This window comes from Scyliorhinus torazame, chromosome 8 (genome assembly GCF_047496885.1).
Source record: "Scyliorhinus torazame isolate Kashiwa2021f chromosome 8, sScyTor2.1, whole genome shotgun sequence".
NCBI classification, from domain to species: domain Eukaryota; kingdom Metazoa; phylum Chordata; class Chondrichthyes; order Carcharhiniformes; family Scyliorhinidae; genus Scyliorhinus; species Scyliorhinus torazame.
In genome coordinates, this window is record NC_092714.1 from 139,412,204 (window position 1) to 139,427,129 (window position 14,926).

Sequence of the window (14,926 nt, forward strand, 5' to 3'; positions counted from 1 at the left end):
CAGCTGGCGGGGCACCAAAGGCCTTTTCCGCCAGCTGGCGGGGCGGAAATTCGTCCGGCGCCGACCTAGCCCCTTAAGGTTGGGGCTCGGCCCCCAAAGATGCGGAGCATTCCGCACCTTTGGGGCGGCGCGATGCCCGTCTGATTTGCGCCATTTTGGGCGCCAGTCGGTGGACATTGCGCCGTTTCCGGAGAATTTTGCCCCTGATTCCTCTTTCCAGAGTCCTGGCTTCCTCCAGGCTTTCCTTCCCGCCATGGTGGGTACCAGCGGAGGATCCCGCTATAAATGTGCACCAGCATGAAACCAATTTCTGACCTTCTACCATATTCTTCCCAATGCCCACCGTTGAACCCGGTAGGTGCTTGGTCTTGGTGGATTGGAAATGATCTCCTGCCACTTGTCTCTATCTCCATAATTTACTCTTGATAGTAAATCACATACGAAACTGTTCACATCTGTTACGATAAGTTGAATATGAAGTCTTACAAGTGACTCACTTGATGAAAGAGCTGTGCTCCGAAAGCTAGTGATTACAAACAAACCTGTTGGACTTTAACCTGGTGTTGTAGGACTTCTTACTCTGCCCACCCCAGTCCAACACCAGCATCTCCACATCATGATAAGTTGACTGTGGGCACATTTATAGCAAAAAGTGCACAATGCCAATAGTAACCTAATATTCCTTATTTATTATGTGTTTTAGAAGAACAGACTATTTAAAGTGTATTCTTTAAATACTCTCCCTCTCCCTTCTCCTAGTCCCTTCTCGGAGTGTGATGTGTAAGGGCCCTTCCTGTTGATTCCCTTTTTTCCCTTTATTTTTGCTGTTATCATTTTGATCCATTGATGCTTAATGGACATATACCTTTAAGTTGCGTAGGGGAAGAAAGGAACTGAAAAGTTACAAAAGAGAACACTGTGCCAACCTTTGGACAGCAGAACTCAGGACAGTTTAAAAAGAGCCACTTGTAAACTCACTCCCAGTGAGTTCTCCCAGTGAGCCAGAGAGAAGACAGAGCCAGGAGTGAGACACAGCTAAGAGTGAGTTTGGGAATTTGAATCGAGGTGGGAATTCCAAGCTGGGTGGGGAGGAAGTGCTTTTTGTGACTCGTAAGTAGTGTTTCTGTTTTTCTGTTTCTTTTCATTGGTATATTTATTTAATTTTTTCTTCGTTGTTTATTTATTTATTTAAATTTTTTGGGGGGAAATTGAAATTGTTGAAGTTAACCGAAGGTTTAAGACATGGCAGGAGATCTCAGACCCGTGTCATGCTCCTCGTGTGCGATGTGGGAGCTCAGGGACACGTCCACTGTCCCTGGCTCCTTCACGTGCAAGAAGTGTGTCCAGTTGCAGCTCCTGTTAGACCGCTTGACGGCTCTGGAGCTGCGGATGGACTCACTTTGGAGCATCCGCGATGCTGAGGACGTCGTGGATAGCACGTTTAGCGAGTTGGTCACACCGCAGGTGAAAGGTACTGAGGGAGATAGTAAATGGGTGACCAAAAGACAGAGCAAGAGTAGGAAGGCAGTGCAGGTGTCCTCTGAGGTCATCTCCCTGCAAAACAGATATACCGCTTTGGATACTGTTGAGGGAGATGGCTCACCAGGGGAAGGCAGCAGCCAGGTTCATGGCACCGTGGCTGGCTCTGCTGCGCAGCTGGGCAGGAAGAAGAATGGCAGGGCTATAGTGATAGGGGACTCAATTGTAAGGGGAATAGACAGGCGGTTCTGCGGACGCAATCGAGACTCCAGGATGGTATGTTGCCTCCCTGGTGCAAGGGTCAAGGATGTCTCGGAGCAGCTGCAGGACATTCTGGGGGGGAGGGTGAACAGTCAGCTGTCGTGGTGCACATAGGCACCAACGATATAGGTAAAAAAACGGGATGAGGTCCTACAAGCTGAATTTAGGGAGCTAGGAGTTAAACTAAAAAGTAGGACCTCAAAGGTAGTAATCTCAGGATTGCTACCAGTGCCACGAGCTAGTCAGAGTAGGAATGTCAGGATAGAGAGGATGAATACGTGGCTCGAGAGATGGTGCAAGAGGGAGGGATTCAAATTCCTGGGACATTGGAACCGGTTCTGGGGGAGGTGGGACCAGTACAAACCGGACGGTCTGCACCTGGGCAGGACTGGAACCGATGTCCTAGGGGGGGTGTTTGCTAGAGCTGTTGGGGAGAGTTTAAACTAATGTGGCAGGGGGATGGGAACCGATGCAGGAAGTTGGAAGGTAGTAAAACAGGGACAGAGATAAAAGGCAGTAAGGGGGAAAGTGTAAGGCAGAGAAGCCATAGTCAAAAATCAAAAAGGGCGACAGTACAAGGTACAGTGACTGAGGGGAGCTCAGTGAATAGGACCAGGAATACTAAAAGAAATAAAACGGGAAGTGAAAACATTAATGGTAAGCGACGCGGCAGGTTGTTACAGGAAGATATGGGTTCGACGACAAGGAAAATTAGGAGAAAGGTTAAGAGGAAATATAACTCAGGAGAGGTTACTGATCGAGGTGTTAAGATTCAGAACAGAGGTAAAAAAGCCAACATAAGTGTACTTTACCTGAATGCTCGTAGTATTCGGAATAAGGTAAATGAGTTGATGGCGCAAATCATCGTGAATGACTATGATTTAGTGGCCATTACTGAAACATGGTTAAAGGATGGTCACGACTGGGAGTTAAATATCCGAGGGTATCAAACCTTTCGGAAGGACAGAGTGGATGGTAAGGGAGGTGGTGTAGCTCTGTTATTTAAGGATGACATCGGTGCTATGGAGGATAAGGTTGGATCCATTTGGGTGGACATCAGGAATAGTAAGGCGAAAAAGTCACTGATAGGAGTAATCTATAGGCCACCAAATAGTAACATTATTGTGGGGCAGGCAATAAACAAAGAAATAACAGATGCATGTAGAAATGATACAGCAGTTATCATGGGGGATTTTAATCTACATGTCGATTGGTTTAACCAGGTCGGTCAAGGCAGCCTTGAGGAGGAGTTTATAGAATGTATCCGCGATAGTTTCCTAGAACAGTATGTAATGGAACCTACGAGGGAACAAGCGGTCCTAGATCTGGTCCTGTGTAATGAGACAGGATTGATTCAGGATCTCATAGTTAGGGATCCTCTCTGAAGGAGCGATCACAATATAGTGGAATTTAAAATACAGATGGAGGGTGAGAAGGTAAAATCAAACACGAGAGTTTTGTGCTTAAACAAAGGAGATTACAATGGGATGAGAGAAGAACTAGCTAAGGTAGACTGGGAGCAAAGACTTTATAGTGAAACAGTGGAGAACCTTCCAAGTGATTTTTCACAGTGCTCAGCAAAGGTTTATACCAACAAAAAGGAAGGGCGGTAAAAAGAGGGAAAATCGACCGTGGATATCTAAGGAAATAAGGGAGAGTATCAAATTGAAGGAAAAAACATACAAAGTAGCAAAGATCAGTGGGAGACTAGAGGACTGGGAAATCTTTAGGGGGCAACAGAAAGCTACTAAAAAAGCTATAAAGAAGAGTAAGATAGATTATGAGAGTAAACTTGCTCAGAATATAAAAACAGATAGTAAACGTTTCTACAAATACATAAAACAAAAAAGAGTGGCTAAGGTAAATATTGGTCCTTGAGAGGATGAGAAGGGAGATTTAGTAATGGGAGATGAGGAGATGGCTGAGGAACTGAACAGGTTTTTTGGGTCGGTCTTCACAGTGGAAGACACAAATAACATGCCAGTGACTGATGGAAATGTGGCTATGACAGGTGAGGACCTTGAGAGGATTGTTATCACCAAGGAGGTAGTGATGGGCAAGCTAATGGGGCTAAAGGTAGACAAGTCTCCTGGACCTGATGGAATGCACCCCAGAGTGCTAAAAGAGATGGCTAGGGAAATTGCAAATGCACTAGTGATAATTTACCAAAATTCACTAGACTCTGGGGTGGTCCCGGTGGATTGGAAATTAGCAAATGTGACACCACTGTTTAAAAAAGGAGGTAGACAGAAAGCGGGTAATTATAGGCCAGTGAGCTTAACTTCGGTAGTAGGGAAGATGCTGGAATCTATCATCAAGGAAGAAATAGCGAGGCATCTGGATGGAAATTGTCCCATTGGACAGACGCAGCATGGGTTCATAAAGGGCAGGCCGTGCCTAACTAATTTAGTGGAATTTTTTGAGGACAATAACAGTGCGGTAGATAACGGGGAGCCAATGGATGTGGCATATCTGGATTTCCAGAAAGCCTTTGACAAGGTGCCACACAAAAGGTTGTTGCATAAGATAAAGATGCATGGCATTAAGGGGAAAGTAGTAGCATGGATAGAGGATTGGTTAATTAATAGAAAGCAAAGAGTGGGGATTAATGGGTGTTTCTCTGGTTGGCAATCCGTAGCTAGTGGTGTCCCTCAGGGATCAGTGTTGGGCCCACAACTGTTCACAATTTACATAGATGATTTGGAGTTGGGGACCAAGGGCAATGTGTCCAAGTTTGCAGACAACACTAAGATGAGTGGTAAAGCAAAAAGTGCAGAGGATACTGGAAGTCTGCAGAGGGATTTGGATAGGCTAAGTGAATGGGCTAGGGTCTGGCAGATGGAATACAATGTTGACAAATGTGAGGTTATCCATTTTGGTAGGAATAACAGCAAAAGGGATTATTATTTAAATGATAAAATATTAAAACATGCTGCTGTGCAGAGAGACCTGGGTGTGCTAGTGCATGAGTCGCAAAAAGTTGGTTTTCAGGTGGAACAGGTGATTCAGAAGGCAAATGGAATTTTGTCCTTCATTGCTAGAGGGATGGAGTTTAAGACTAGGGAGGTTCTGCAGCAATTGTATAAAGTGTTAGTGAGGCCACACCTGGAGTATTGTGTTCAGTTTTGGTCTCCTTACTTGAGAAAGGACGTACTGGCACTGGAGGGTGTGCAGAGGAGATTCACTAGGTTAATCCCAGAGCTGAAGGGGTTGGATTATGAGGAGAGGTTGAGTAGACTGGGACTGTACTCGTTAGAATTTAGAAGGATGAGGGGGGATCTTATAGAAACATATAAGATTATGAAGGGAATAGATAGGATAGATGCGGGCAGGTTGTTTCCACTGGCGGGTGAAAGCAGAACTAGGGGGCATAGCCTCAAAATAAGGGGAAGTAGATTTAGGACTGAGTTTAGGAGGAACTTCTTCACCCAAAGGGTTGTGAATCTATGGAATTCCTTGCCCAGTGAAGCAGTAGAGGCTCCTTCATTAAATGTTTTTGAGATAAAGATAGATAGTTTTTTGAAGAATAAAGGGATTAAGGGTTATGGTGTTCGGGCCGGAAAGTGGAGCTGAGTCCACAAAAGATTAGCCATGATCTCATTGAATGGTGGAGCAGGCTCGAGGGGCCAGATGGCCTACTCCTGCTCCTAGTTCTTATGTTCTTATGTTCCCGGCACCCAAGAGATTGGTGGCACCTGGTTCAATTGGTTGGCTGGTGGCCAATGAATTAGCCCAAAGGGCCATATTCTGTCTGGTAACGGGCGGTGATTGGATCCTGTCTGAGTGGGATGATTTTCAGAGAGCCTGGGGAAGAACAGTTGGAGTCCTAGAAGCTGATAGAAAACAAACTACTCTCTCAATCCCTGGTGTTTTCTCCAGAAAAACTATATATCTTTACACAGAATCTGTATTAATCTACCATGCAAACCTCTACTTGAAAGCCTAGATTGAAGAATGGTGTGCTGGAAACAACCATCTGAAACAAAGATTCTTATCTTTTTACTTACATTATTATTTGTACACCCCTCTTCCCCCCCGCCCCCCCCCTGTGTTAGTTTGTCTGTCTGTGTGTGATGGTGGGGGGGTTTGGAATTAGATAATAGTTAACCTCTTGTATCTGCTGTCATAATATACACCAGTATATCATGGTGCAGACACACACTGATGGACACACAGTGGGACCAATCAACATACACAACACCGCAGCCAATCACCAGTGAGAGCACACGCACTATAAAGACAGGGAACATCAGAGTTCCCGCTCATTCGAGTAGCAGCTAGCTAGGAGCACAGAGCTCACAGCCTGCAACACAGACATTCACCATGTGCTGAGTGCATCGACTGGTTAGGACAAGGCAGAGGTCTTTAGTTAAAGCTAGTATCGTATTAACCCACAGTCTAAGTATGTTTAAACAGTTAACCTTTCAATAAAATAGTGTTGCACTACTTCAAGTGTTGGTGACGTATATGTGATCCAGAACACCCAACACATCATCTGCTGCATATTTAATTAAAGTTAATGTTATTAATCAACTTAATTGTGTTTGAATTTGCAAACCTGGTGACTGCAGTTATTGGGCAGACAAGGGCCAAAGACTTTGGGTGTTTTTCTCAGAATTATTTATTAATTTCAATTGTGTTGCGATTTCAGGTTAATTGGACCTGGAATTGACCGTGCACTAACCTAGGGGGTCGTAACAGTTGTTTCCACCTGCCTCCCTTTCGAGCTGGAAAAGCCAAGTATCCTGGTCATGACTGATTTTCTAATTCTACTATTCAAATATGAGTGAAAATGTTACTGGACACTTATGGGAGACGGCAGTAGTCAAGCGTACACAACATAAAACTGTCCCTTCAAATTGACACAATTATGGTTTTGTTTTAAAGACTTCCGTTTCCTCTGCTACTTTAGGATTAATGCTCTTCTCATTAAGTTTTTGCATCACTAGACCTAATTATATGTTTTGTGTTGGTCTAGACTAATTGGCTCTCATTTAACAGTTGGAATCTCTACAATGCACCCAATTCTCAACAGTTGTCAACGCTTTATTCAATTCTGTATTAGTGATGCATTTTTCAGACATAACTTTCTTTTGTTTTCAGTGATGTGCATGGATGCAAAGATCAACTTTGATTCTAATGCTGCCTTTCGGCAGAAGGATATTTTTGCCCAACAGGATTGGAGTCAAGAGGATGAACAAGACAGGCAAGCCTCTAAATTAAATCTCAATTACATTGGATTGGATGGAAACATTGGTTGTTTGGGTAAGAGATGAGTTTTCAATACATTACCAATTAACTAATGGAATCAGTTGAGTAAATGAATTGTGCCCAGATTGTGTTTTTTAAATATGTATTTCCTTATTAAACCCATTTTGCCTTGCCATTCACCTTGTTTGTGTATGCAAATTACCAGTTTCCTTTATATGATAAAAGCTAATTTCTGCAGATGCTGGAATCTGAAAGAAAAACAGAAAATACTGGACAACCTCAGCAGGTCTGACAGCATCTTTGGAGAGGAAAAGGAGCTAAAGTTTTGAGTCTGGATGACTCTTTGTCAAAGCTCAGTTTCCTTTGATCTGAAGATATGACCAGCATTTGACTTTCCATTCAAATGAACATGTCAGCAAACTGCATGATTTTAGTGCACTGCTGCTGCTCGCACTTATCAATGGAGAGTTTTGAGATAGAGGAGAGCTAGGGCGACACGGTAGCACAGTGATTAGCACTGTTGCTTCACAGCGCCAGGAACCCGTGTTCGATTCCCGGCTTGGGTTACTGTCTGTGCGGAGTCTGCACGTCCTTCCCGTGTCTGTGTGACTTTCCTCCGGTTTCCTCCCACAAGTTGTGAAATACATGCTTGTTTGGTGAATTTGACATTCTGAATTCTCCCTCAGTGTACCCGAACAGGCGCTATAGGGTGGCGACTAGGGGATTTTCCCAGTAACTTCATTGGAGAGTTAATGTAAGCCTAGTTGTGACACTAATAAAGATTGTTATTATATTATCACAAGACACTAATTCATCCTTAAGTGAAAATACAAGTGGAATGCTGACAACTATTAATACACAAATCGAACAGGCATGCAGTTAAACGTAAAAATCAGGTAATTTATGTCCAAGTTGCGCTGCCCCTTCTTCAGCTATGCCAAAATAGCATCTCAGTGCCTGACTTGCCATTCAAAAGCATTAAATGGGGTGATGCTCCTGTGATTGCATGGTAGATACGACCTAAATTGGACACAAAAAGATAGGGTTTTTCCATCACAATCTAAGCACGATTTTAGCAACATGATGACCCTTAATTACTGCCAAATTATCTTTCTGCTAATTAAAATTACTTTTGTAAGTGTGGAGTCCCGCACCTTCAAATTTTACTTGTTGCCGATCTAATTTGTTTTTGCTTTTCCTTTGTCCCATTTTGCACTGTCTCAGTTCAGTCATTCTTCTCTAGTTTGCTTTCTATACCTGATTCGACATAAAATTTGCTTTCTACCTTGCACATTATTGGTCAGATATGTGCCCCATTAACAATCACCTTGGTTGACTTCCGGGTGCGGCGATGACCAGCTGAGTCGCACGTTTCGGCAGCTTCCGGTGGAACGGACTTTTGGGCTCTTAACAAGAGCCCCAACGGCAATTTTAACGGCTAAAAGTACTGTGCGGTAAACCAGAAGGGAATCCCCCCTGGATACGGATGGAAAAAGGAGAGGAAAGTGGCCGGATTGCGGTGGATCCTTTAGAGCAGCGGCAAGGAAGGCAAGCAAAAACCAAGATGGCGTCGGAAGGTGGCAGTTTAATATGGGGCCCTGTACAACACGAGTTTTTGAAACGCTGCGTGGAAGAGCTTAAAAAGGAGATGAAGAAGGAGCTGTTGGCCCCGATATTACAGGCGATTGAAGGGCTAAAAGATGAGCAAAAGACCCAGGAGCGGGAGCTTCGGGTCGTGAAGGCAAAGGCTGCCGAGAACGAGGACGATATACAGGGCCTGGCGGTGAAGACGGAGATGCACGAGGCACACCATAAACGATGTGTGGAAAGGCTGGAGGTGCTGGAGAATAATGCGAGGAGGAAGAATTTAAGGATTCTTGGTCTTCCTGAAGGTGCAGAAGGGGCGGACGTCGGGGCATATGTGAGCACGATGCTGCACTCGTTAACGGGAGCGGAGGCCCCGACGGGTCCGTTGGAGGTGGAGGGAGCATACCGAGGGATGGCGCGAGGACCGAGAGCAGGAGAAATTCCCAGAGCCATAGTGGTGAGATTCCTCTGTTTTAAGGACAGAGAGATGGTCCTCAGATGGGCAAAGAAAACTCGGAGCAGTAGGTGGGAGAACGCGGTGATCCGCGTATATCAAGACTGGAGTGCGGAGGTGGCGAGAAGGAGGGCGAGCTTCAATCGGGCCAAGGCGGTGCTTCATAAAAAGAAGATTAAATTTGGAATGCTGCAGCCGGCAAGACTGTGGGTCACATATCAAGGGAAGCACCACTACTTTGAAACGGCGGATGAGGCGTGGACATTTATTGTTGAAGAGAAATTGGAATAAGCGGGTTATTAAAAAAGAAAGTTTGAGACAAAGTGGTGGGGCGAATATGGGGGGCGAAGAGGGGGTAAAAAGGGGGGAGAGATGATTTTTATGTTGTTAATCCTGCGACCCGGTAACCTTTCTCTCTTCCACAGGTTGTGGGGGAGGGAGGAAGGGAGGTGGAGGAGCTGGGGGTGTTGACCATTGGGGGCGGGGCCAAAAGGGAAGCGCGGGCTTTGTTCCCGCGCTATGATAATTATGGCGGGAATAGGGAAGCAGGAAGGAGGGGGCGTCGCACGGTGTGAGCCGAGGTCACGGGGGGAAGCCGAGGTCGGCCAGAGTTTGCTGACTTCTGGGAGCAACATGGTGTAACTACGCTAGTGGGGGATCTAGCGGGGGGGGGGGGGGCGGGAGGGGGGATTTACTGGGTTGCTGCTGCTGGGGAGAAGGGGGAGCTGGTATGGGATGGGGCGGGCGGGGCGGGAGGGCACCGCCTGGGGGGGACACAGCTGCGTGGGAACCGGGTGAGGAGCTGGATAAAAGGGGGTGGCAAATCGACAAGGGGGGGGGGTAAAGAGCCCCCCAACCCGGCTGATCACGTGGAATGTGAGAGGGCTGAACGGGCCGATAAAGAGGGCACGGGTACTCGCACACCTTAAGAAACTTAAGGCAGATGTGGTTATGTTACAGGAGACGCATTTGAAACTGATAGACCAGGTTAGACTACGCAAAGGATGGGTGGGGCAGGTGTTTCATTCGGGGCTAGATGCGAAAAACGGGGGTGGCTATACTAGTGGGGAAGCGGGTAATGTTTGAGGCAAAGGCCATAGTGGTGGATAGTGGGGGCAGATACGTGATGGTGAGTGGCAAATTACAGGGGGAGGCGGTGGTCTTAGTGAACGTATATGCCCCGAACTGGGATGATGCCAACTTTATGAGGCGCATGTTAGGACGTATCCCGGACCTAGAGGTGGGGAAGTTGGTAATGGGTGGAGATTTTAACACGGTGCTGGAACCAGGGCTGGACAGATCGAGGTCCAGGACTGGAAGGAGGCCGGCAGCAGCCAAGGTGCTTAAAGACTTTATGGAGCAGATGGGAGGAGTAGACCCATGGAGATTTAGCAGACCTAGGAGTAAGGAGTTTTCGTTTTTCTCCTATGTCCACAAAGTTTATTCGCGAATAGACTTTTTTGTTTTGGGAAGGGCGTTGATCCTGAAGGTGAGGGGGACGGAGTATACGGCTATAGCTATTTCGGATCACGCTCCACACTGGGTGGACTTGGAGATAGAGGAGGAAAAAGAACGGTGTCCACCCTGGAGAATGGACATGGGACTAATGGCGGATGAGGGGGTGTGCCTAAGGGTGAGGGGGTGTATTGAAAAGTACTTGGAACTCAATGATAATGGGGAGGTCCAGGTGGGAGTGGTCTGGGAGGCGCTGAAGGCAGTGGTTAGAGGGGAGCTGATATCAATCAGGGCACATAAAGGAAAGCAGGAGAGTAGGGAACGGGAGCGGTTGCTGCAAGAACTTCTGAGGGTGGACAGGCAATATGCGGAGGCACCGGAGGAGGGACTGTACAGGGAAAGGCAAAGGCTACACGTAGAATTTGATTTGCTGACAACGGGTACTGCAGAGGCACAGTGGAGGAAGGCACAGGGTGTACAGTACGAATATGGGGAGAAGGCGAGCAGGTTGCTGGCCCACCAATTGAGGAAAAGGGGAGCAGCGAGGGAAATAAGGGGAGTGAGGGATGAGGAGGGAGAGATGGAGCGGGGAGCGGAGAGAGTGAATGGAGTGTTCAAGGCATTCTATGAAAGATTATATGAAGCTCAGCCCCCGGATGGGAAGGGGAGAATGATGTGTTTTCTGGTCCAGCTGGAATTTCGTAAGGTGGAGGAGCAGGAGAGGGTGGGACTGGGAGCACAGATCGAAATGGAGGAAGTAGTGAAAGGAATTAGGAGCAAGCAGGCGGGGAAGGCCCCGGGACCGGATGGGTTCCCAGTTGAATTTTACAGGAAATATGTGGACTTGCTCGCCCCGCTACTGATGAGAACCTTTAATGAGGCGAGGGAAGGGGGACAGCTGCCCCCGACTATGTCAGAGGCAACGATATCGCTTCTCCTAAAGAAGGAAAAAGACCCGCTGCAATGCGGGTCCTATAGGCCTATTTCCCTCCTGAACGTAGACGCTAAGATTCTGGCCAAGGTAATGGCAATGAGGATAGAGGATTGTGTCCCGGGGTGGTCCATGAGGACCAAACTGGGTTTGTGAAGGGGAGACAGCTGAATACAAATATCCGGAGGCTGCTAGGGGTAATGATGATGCCCCCACCAGAGGGGGAAGCGGAGATAGTGGTGGCGATGGATGCCGAGAAAGCATTTGATAGAGTGGAGTGGGATTATTTGTGGGAGGTGTTGAGGAGATTTGGCTTTGGAGATGAGTATATTAGATGGGTACAGCTGCTGTACAGGGCCCCGATGGCGAGCGTGGTCACGAATGGACGGGGGTCTGCGTATTTTCGGCTCCATAGAGGGACGAGGCAGGGATGTCCTCTGTCCCCATTATTGTTTGCACTGGCGATTGAGCCCCTGGCAATAGCATTGAGGGGTTCCAGGAAGTGGAGGGGAGTACTCAGGGGAGGAGAAGAACACCGGGTATCTCTGTATGCGGACGATTTGTTGTTGTATGTGGCGGACCCGGCGGAGGGGATGCCAGAGTTAATGCGGATACTTGGGGAGTTTGGAGAATTTTCAGGATATAAACTGAACATGGGGAAAAGTGAGTTGTTTGTGGTGCATCCAGGGGAGCAGAGCAGAGAAATAGAGGACTTACCGCTGAGGAAGGTAACAAGGGACTTTCGCTACTTGGGGATCCAGATAGCCAAGAATTGGGGTACATTGCATAGGTTAAATTTAACGCGGTTGGTGGAACAGATGGAGGAGGACTTCAAGAGATGGGACATGGTATCCCTGTCACTGGCAGGGAGGGTGCAGGCGGTTAAAATGGTGGTCCTCCCGAGATTCCTCTTTGTGTTTCAGTGCCTCCCGGTGGTGATCACGAAGGCTTTTTTCAAAAGGATTGAGAAGAGTATCATGAGTTTTGTGTGGGCCGGGAAGACCCCGAGAGTGAGGAAGGGAATTTTGCAGCGTAGTAGGGATAGGGGGGGGGCTGGCACTACCGAGCCTAAGTGAGTACTACTGGGCCGCCAATATCTCAATGGTATGTAAGTGGATGGGAGAAGAGGAGGGAGCGGCGTGGAAGAGATTGGAGAGGGCGTCCTGCAGGGGGACTAGCCTACAAGCTATGGTGACGGCGCCGTTGCCGTTCTCACCGAAGAAATACACCACAAGCCCGGTGGTGGTGGCTACTCTGAAAATTTGGGGGCAGTGGAGACGGCATACGGGAAAGACGGGAGCCTCGGTGTGGTCCCCGATAAGAAATAACCATAGGTTTGCTCCGGGGAGAATGGATGGGTGATTTGGAACATGGCAAAGAGCAGGAGTAACACAATTGAGAGATCTGTTTGTAGATGGGACGTTTGCAAGCCTGGGAGCGCTGACCGAAAAATATGGGTTGCCCCAAGGGAATGCATTCCGGTATATGCAACTGAGGGCTTTTGCGAGGCAACAGGTGAGGGAATTCCCGCAGCTCCCGACGCAGGAGGTGCAGGACAGAGTGATCTCAAAGACATGGGTGGGGGACGGTAAGGTATCAGACATATATAGGGAAATGAGGGACGAGGGGGAGATTATGGTAGATGAGCTGAAAGGGAAATGGGAAGAAGAGCTGGGGGAGGAGATTGAGGAGGGGCTGTGGGCTGATGCCCTAAGTAGGGTAAACTCATCGTCCTCGTGCGCCAGGCTATGCCTGATACAATTTAAGGTGTTACACAGGGCGCATATGACTGGAGCACAGCTCAGTAAATTTTTTGGAGTAGAGGATAGGTGTGCGAGATGCTCGAGAAGCCCAGCGAATCACACCCACATGTTCTGGTCATGTCCGGCACTACAGGGGTTTTGGGTGGGGGTGACAAAGGTGCTTTCGACGGTGGTGGGGGTCCAGGTCGAACCAAGCTGGGGGTTGGCTATATTCGGGGTTGCAGAAGAGCCGGGAGTGCAGGAGGTGAAAGAGGCTGATGTTTTGGCCTTTGCGTCCCTAGTAGCCCGGCGCAGGATACTGTTGATGTGGAAGGAAGCCAAGCCCCCGGGTGTGGAGACCTGGATAAATGACATGGCAGGGTTTATAAAGCTGGAACGGATTAAGTTCGTCCTAAGGGGATCGGCTCAAGGGTTCACCAGGCGGTGGCAACCGTTCGTCGAATACCTCACAGAAAGATAGAGGGAATGGAAAAGAAGAAGACAGCAGCAGCAACCCAGGGGGGTGGAGGGGGGGGGGGGGAGGAACCAGAAGGACTCTCAGGGATGTTAGTGTATAAGTATAATATGTATAGGTTGTTGTTATAGGTAATTGTATACTGGACTGCTGAATTGTATTTTTGGAGAGTATTTATTTGGGACAAGGCAGTTGCCATTTAGTTTTGTTTTTTAATTTTGATGTTGTTTATGTATTATTTATTTCTTGTTTAAAAAACTGGCCATTGTTATTTATATTGTTATATTACTGTGTAAAAGATACACAATGTACTGTTATGGTTGGCCAAAAATTTTGAATAAAATATATTAAAAAAAAAAACAATCACCTTGGTTAAGAAGTTGCATATTTCCTTGCCCTTTTCACACAGACTCCAGATGCCCTTTGGATATCCCACTGACAGCAAATTATTATGCAAAGCACTAATGGGATGGAAAGCCTGTGGGATGGTGTAATGAATTCATTCACCACTCACAGCAAAATCCAATTGAATGTCCTTCGCTTACCAAATCCTGAAATCATTTTGGAAACTAAGTTTGGTACAGCCTAACTCCGGTCAATATAACTGCAAAAACTGTCACTTCCCTACATTACTGATAGTTCTTTACTGTTCTCCCTTTAAGCATCTGTATTATTATTATTATTCTTTTTGACAATTGTTCCTGAGCAGGTCCATGTGCATGTCTGAAGGAACTGAAATTATTTTAAAATTTACATGTTGATTTTCATTCTCTCCTCGGCTTGGTTTATAGCATGTCCACGTGAGTCAGAAAGTTATGGGTTCAAACCCCACTCTAGGTCTGAGCACACAGCCTAAGCTGACACTTATGCAGTATTAGAGATACATCTTTTTGGGATGAGATGTTAGACTAAGCTTCTGCTGTTCATCAGATTGATCCCAAGACACTATTTGAAAAAGAACAAATGAATTTTCAACTAACATTCTTTCAACCAATATCACCAAAAATAGATGAACTGGTAATTCACCTTGTTGTTTGAGACCATGCAAAATGATGACGGCACTCACCAATATCACAATTCTGACTGAAGTTTAAAAATAATTCATGGTATTTGAAGAGCTTTGGAAAAGCTGTAAGGTGTAAAAAGGTGCCATACAGTGCAAATACTTTTATTCTAAGTTATCTATTTAGTAAAGCATGTTAGTGATATTTATTGAACCAGAAAGTTTTAAATCTACTATACTACCACACAGAAGACCAAATTATCATTGTAAATTTAAATATCCTACTTGGGTGCAGTTGGACTCATAATTTCATTCTATAGAATGTGTT

General features: G+C 46.5%; 1 protein-coding gene across 4 annotated transcripts in view; it reads left to right on the top strand.

Annotated features, from left to right (window-relative positions):
• The window catches only part of LOC140428149 (succinate--CoA ligase [ADP-forming] subunit beta, mitochondrial-like), a 282,972-nt gene that overhangs the window by 185,800 nt on the left and 82,246 nt on the right, over positions 1–14,926 (top strand). For all 4 annotated transcript variants that reach the window (XR_011948717.1, XM_072514269.1, XM_072514270.1 and 1 more), the window contains exon 7: positions 6,844–7,005. Coding sequence is in view for 3 of the 4 variants with exons in the window: in XM_072514269.1 (XP_072370370.1) it covers positions 6,844–7,005 (162 nt within the window). In the remaining variant the exon portion in view is untranslated. The remainder of the gene's footprint in view (positions 1–6,843; positions 7,006–14,926) is intronic.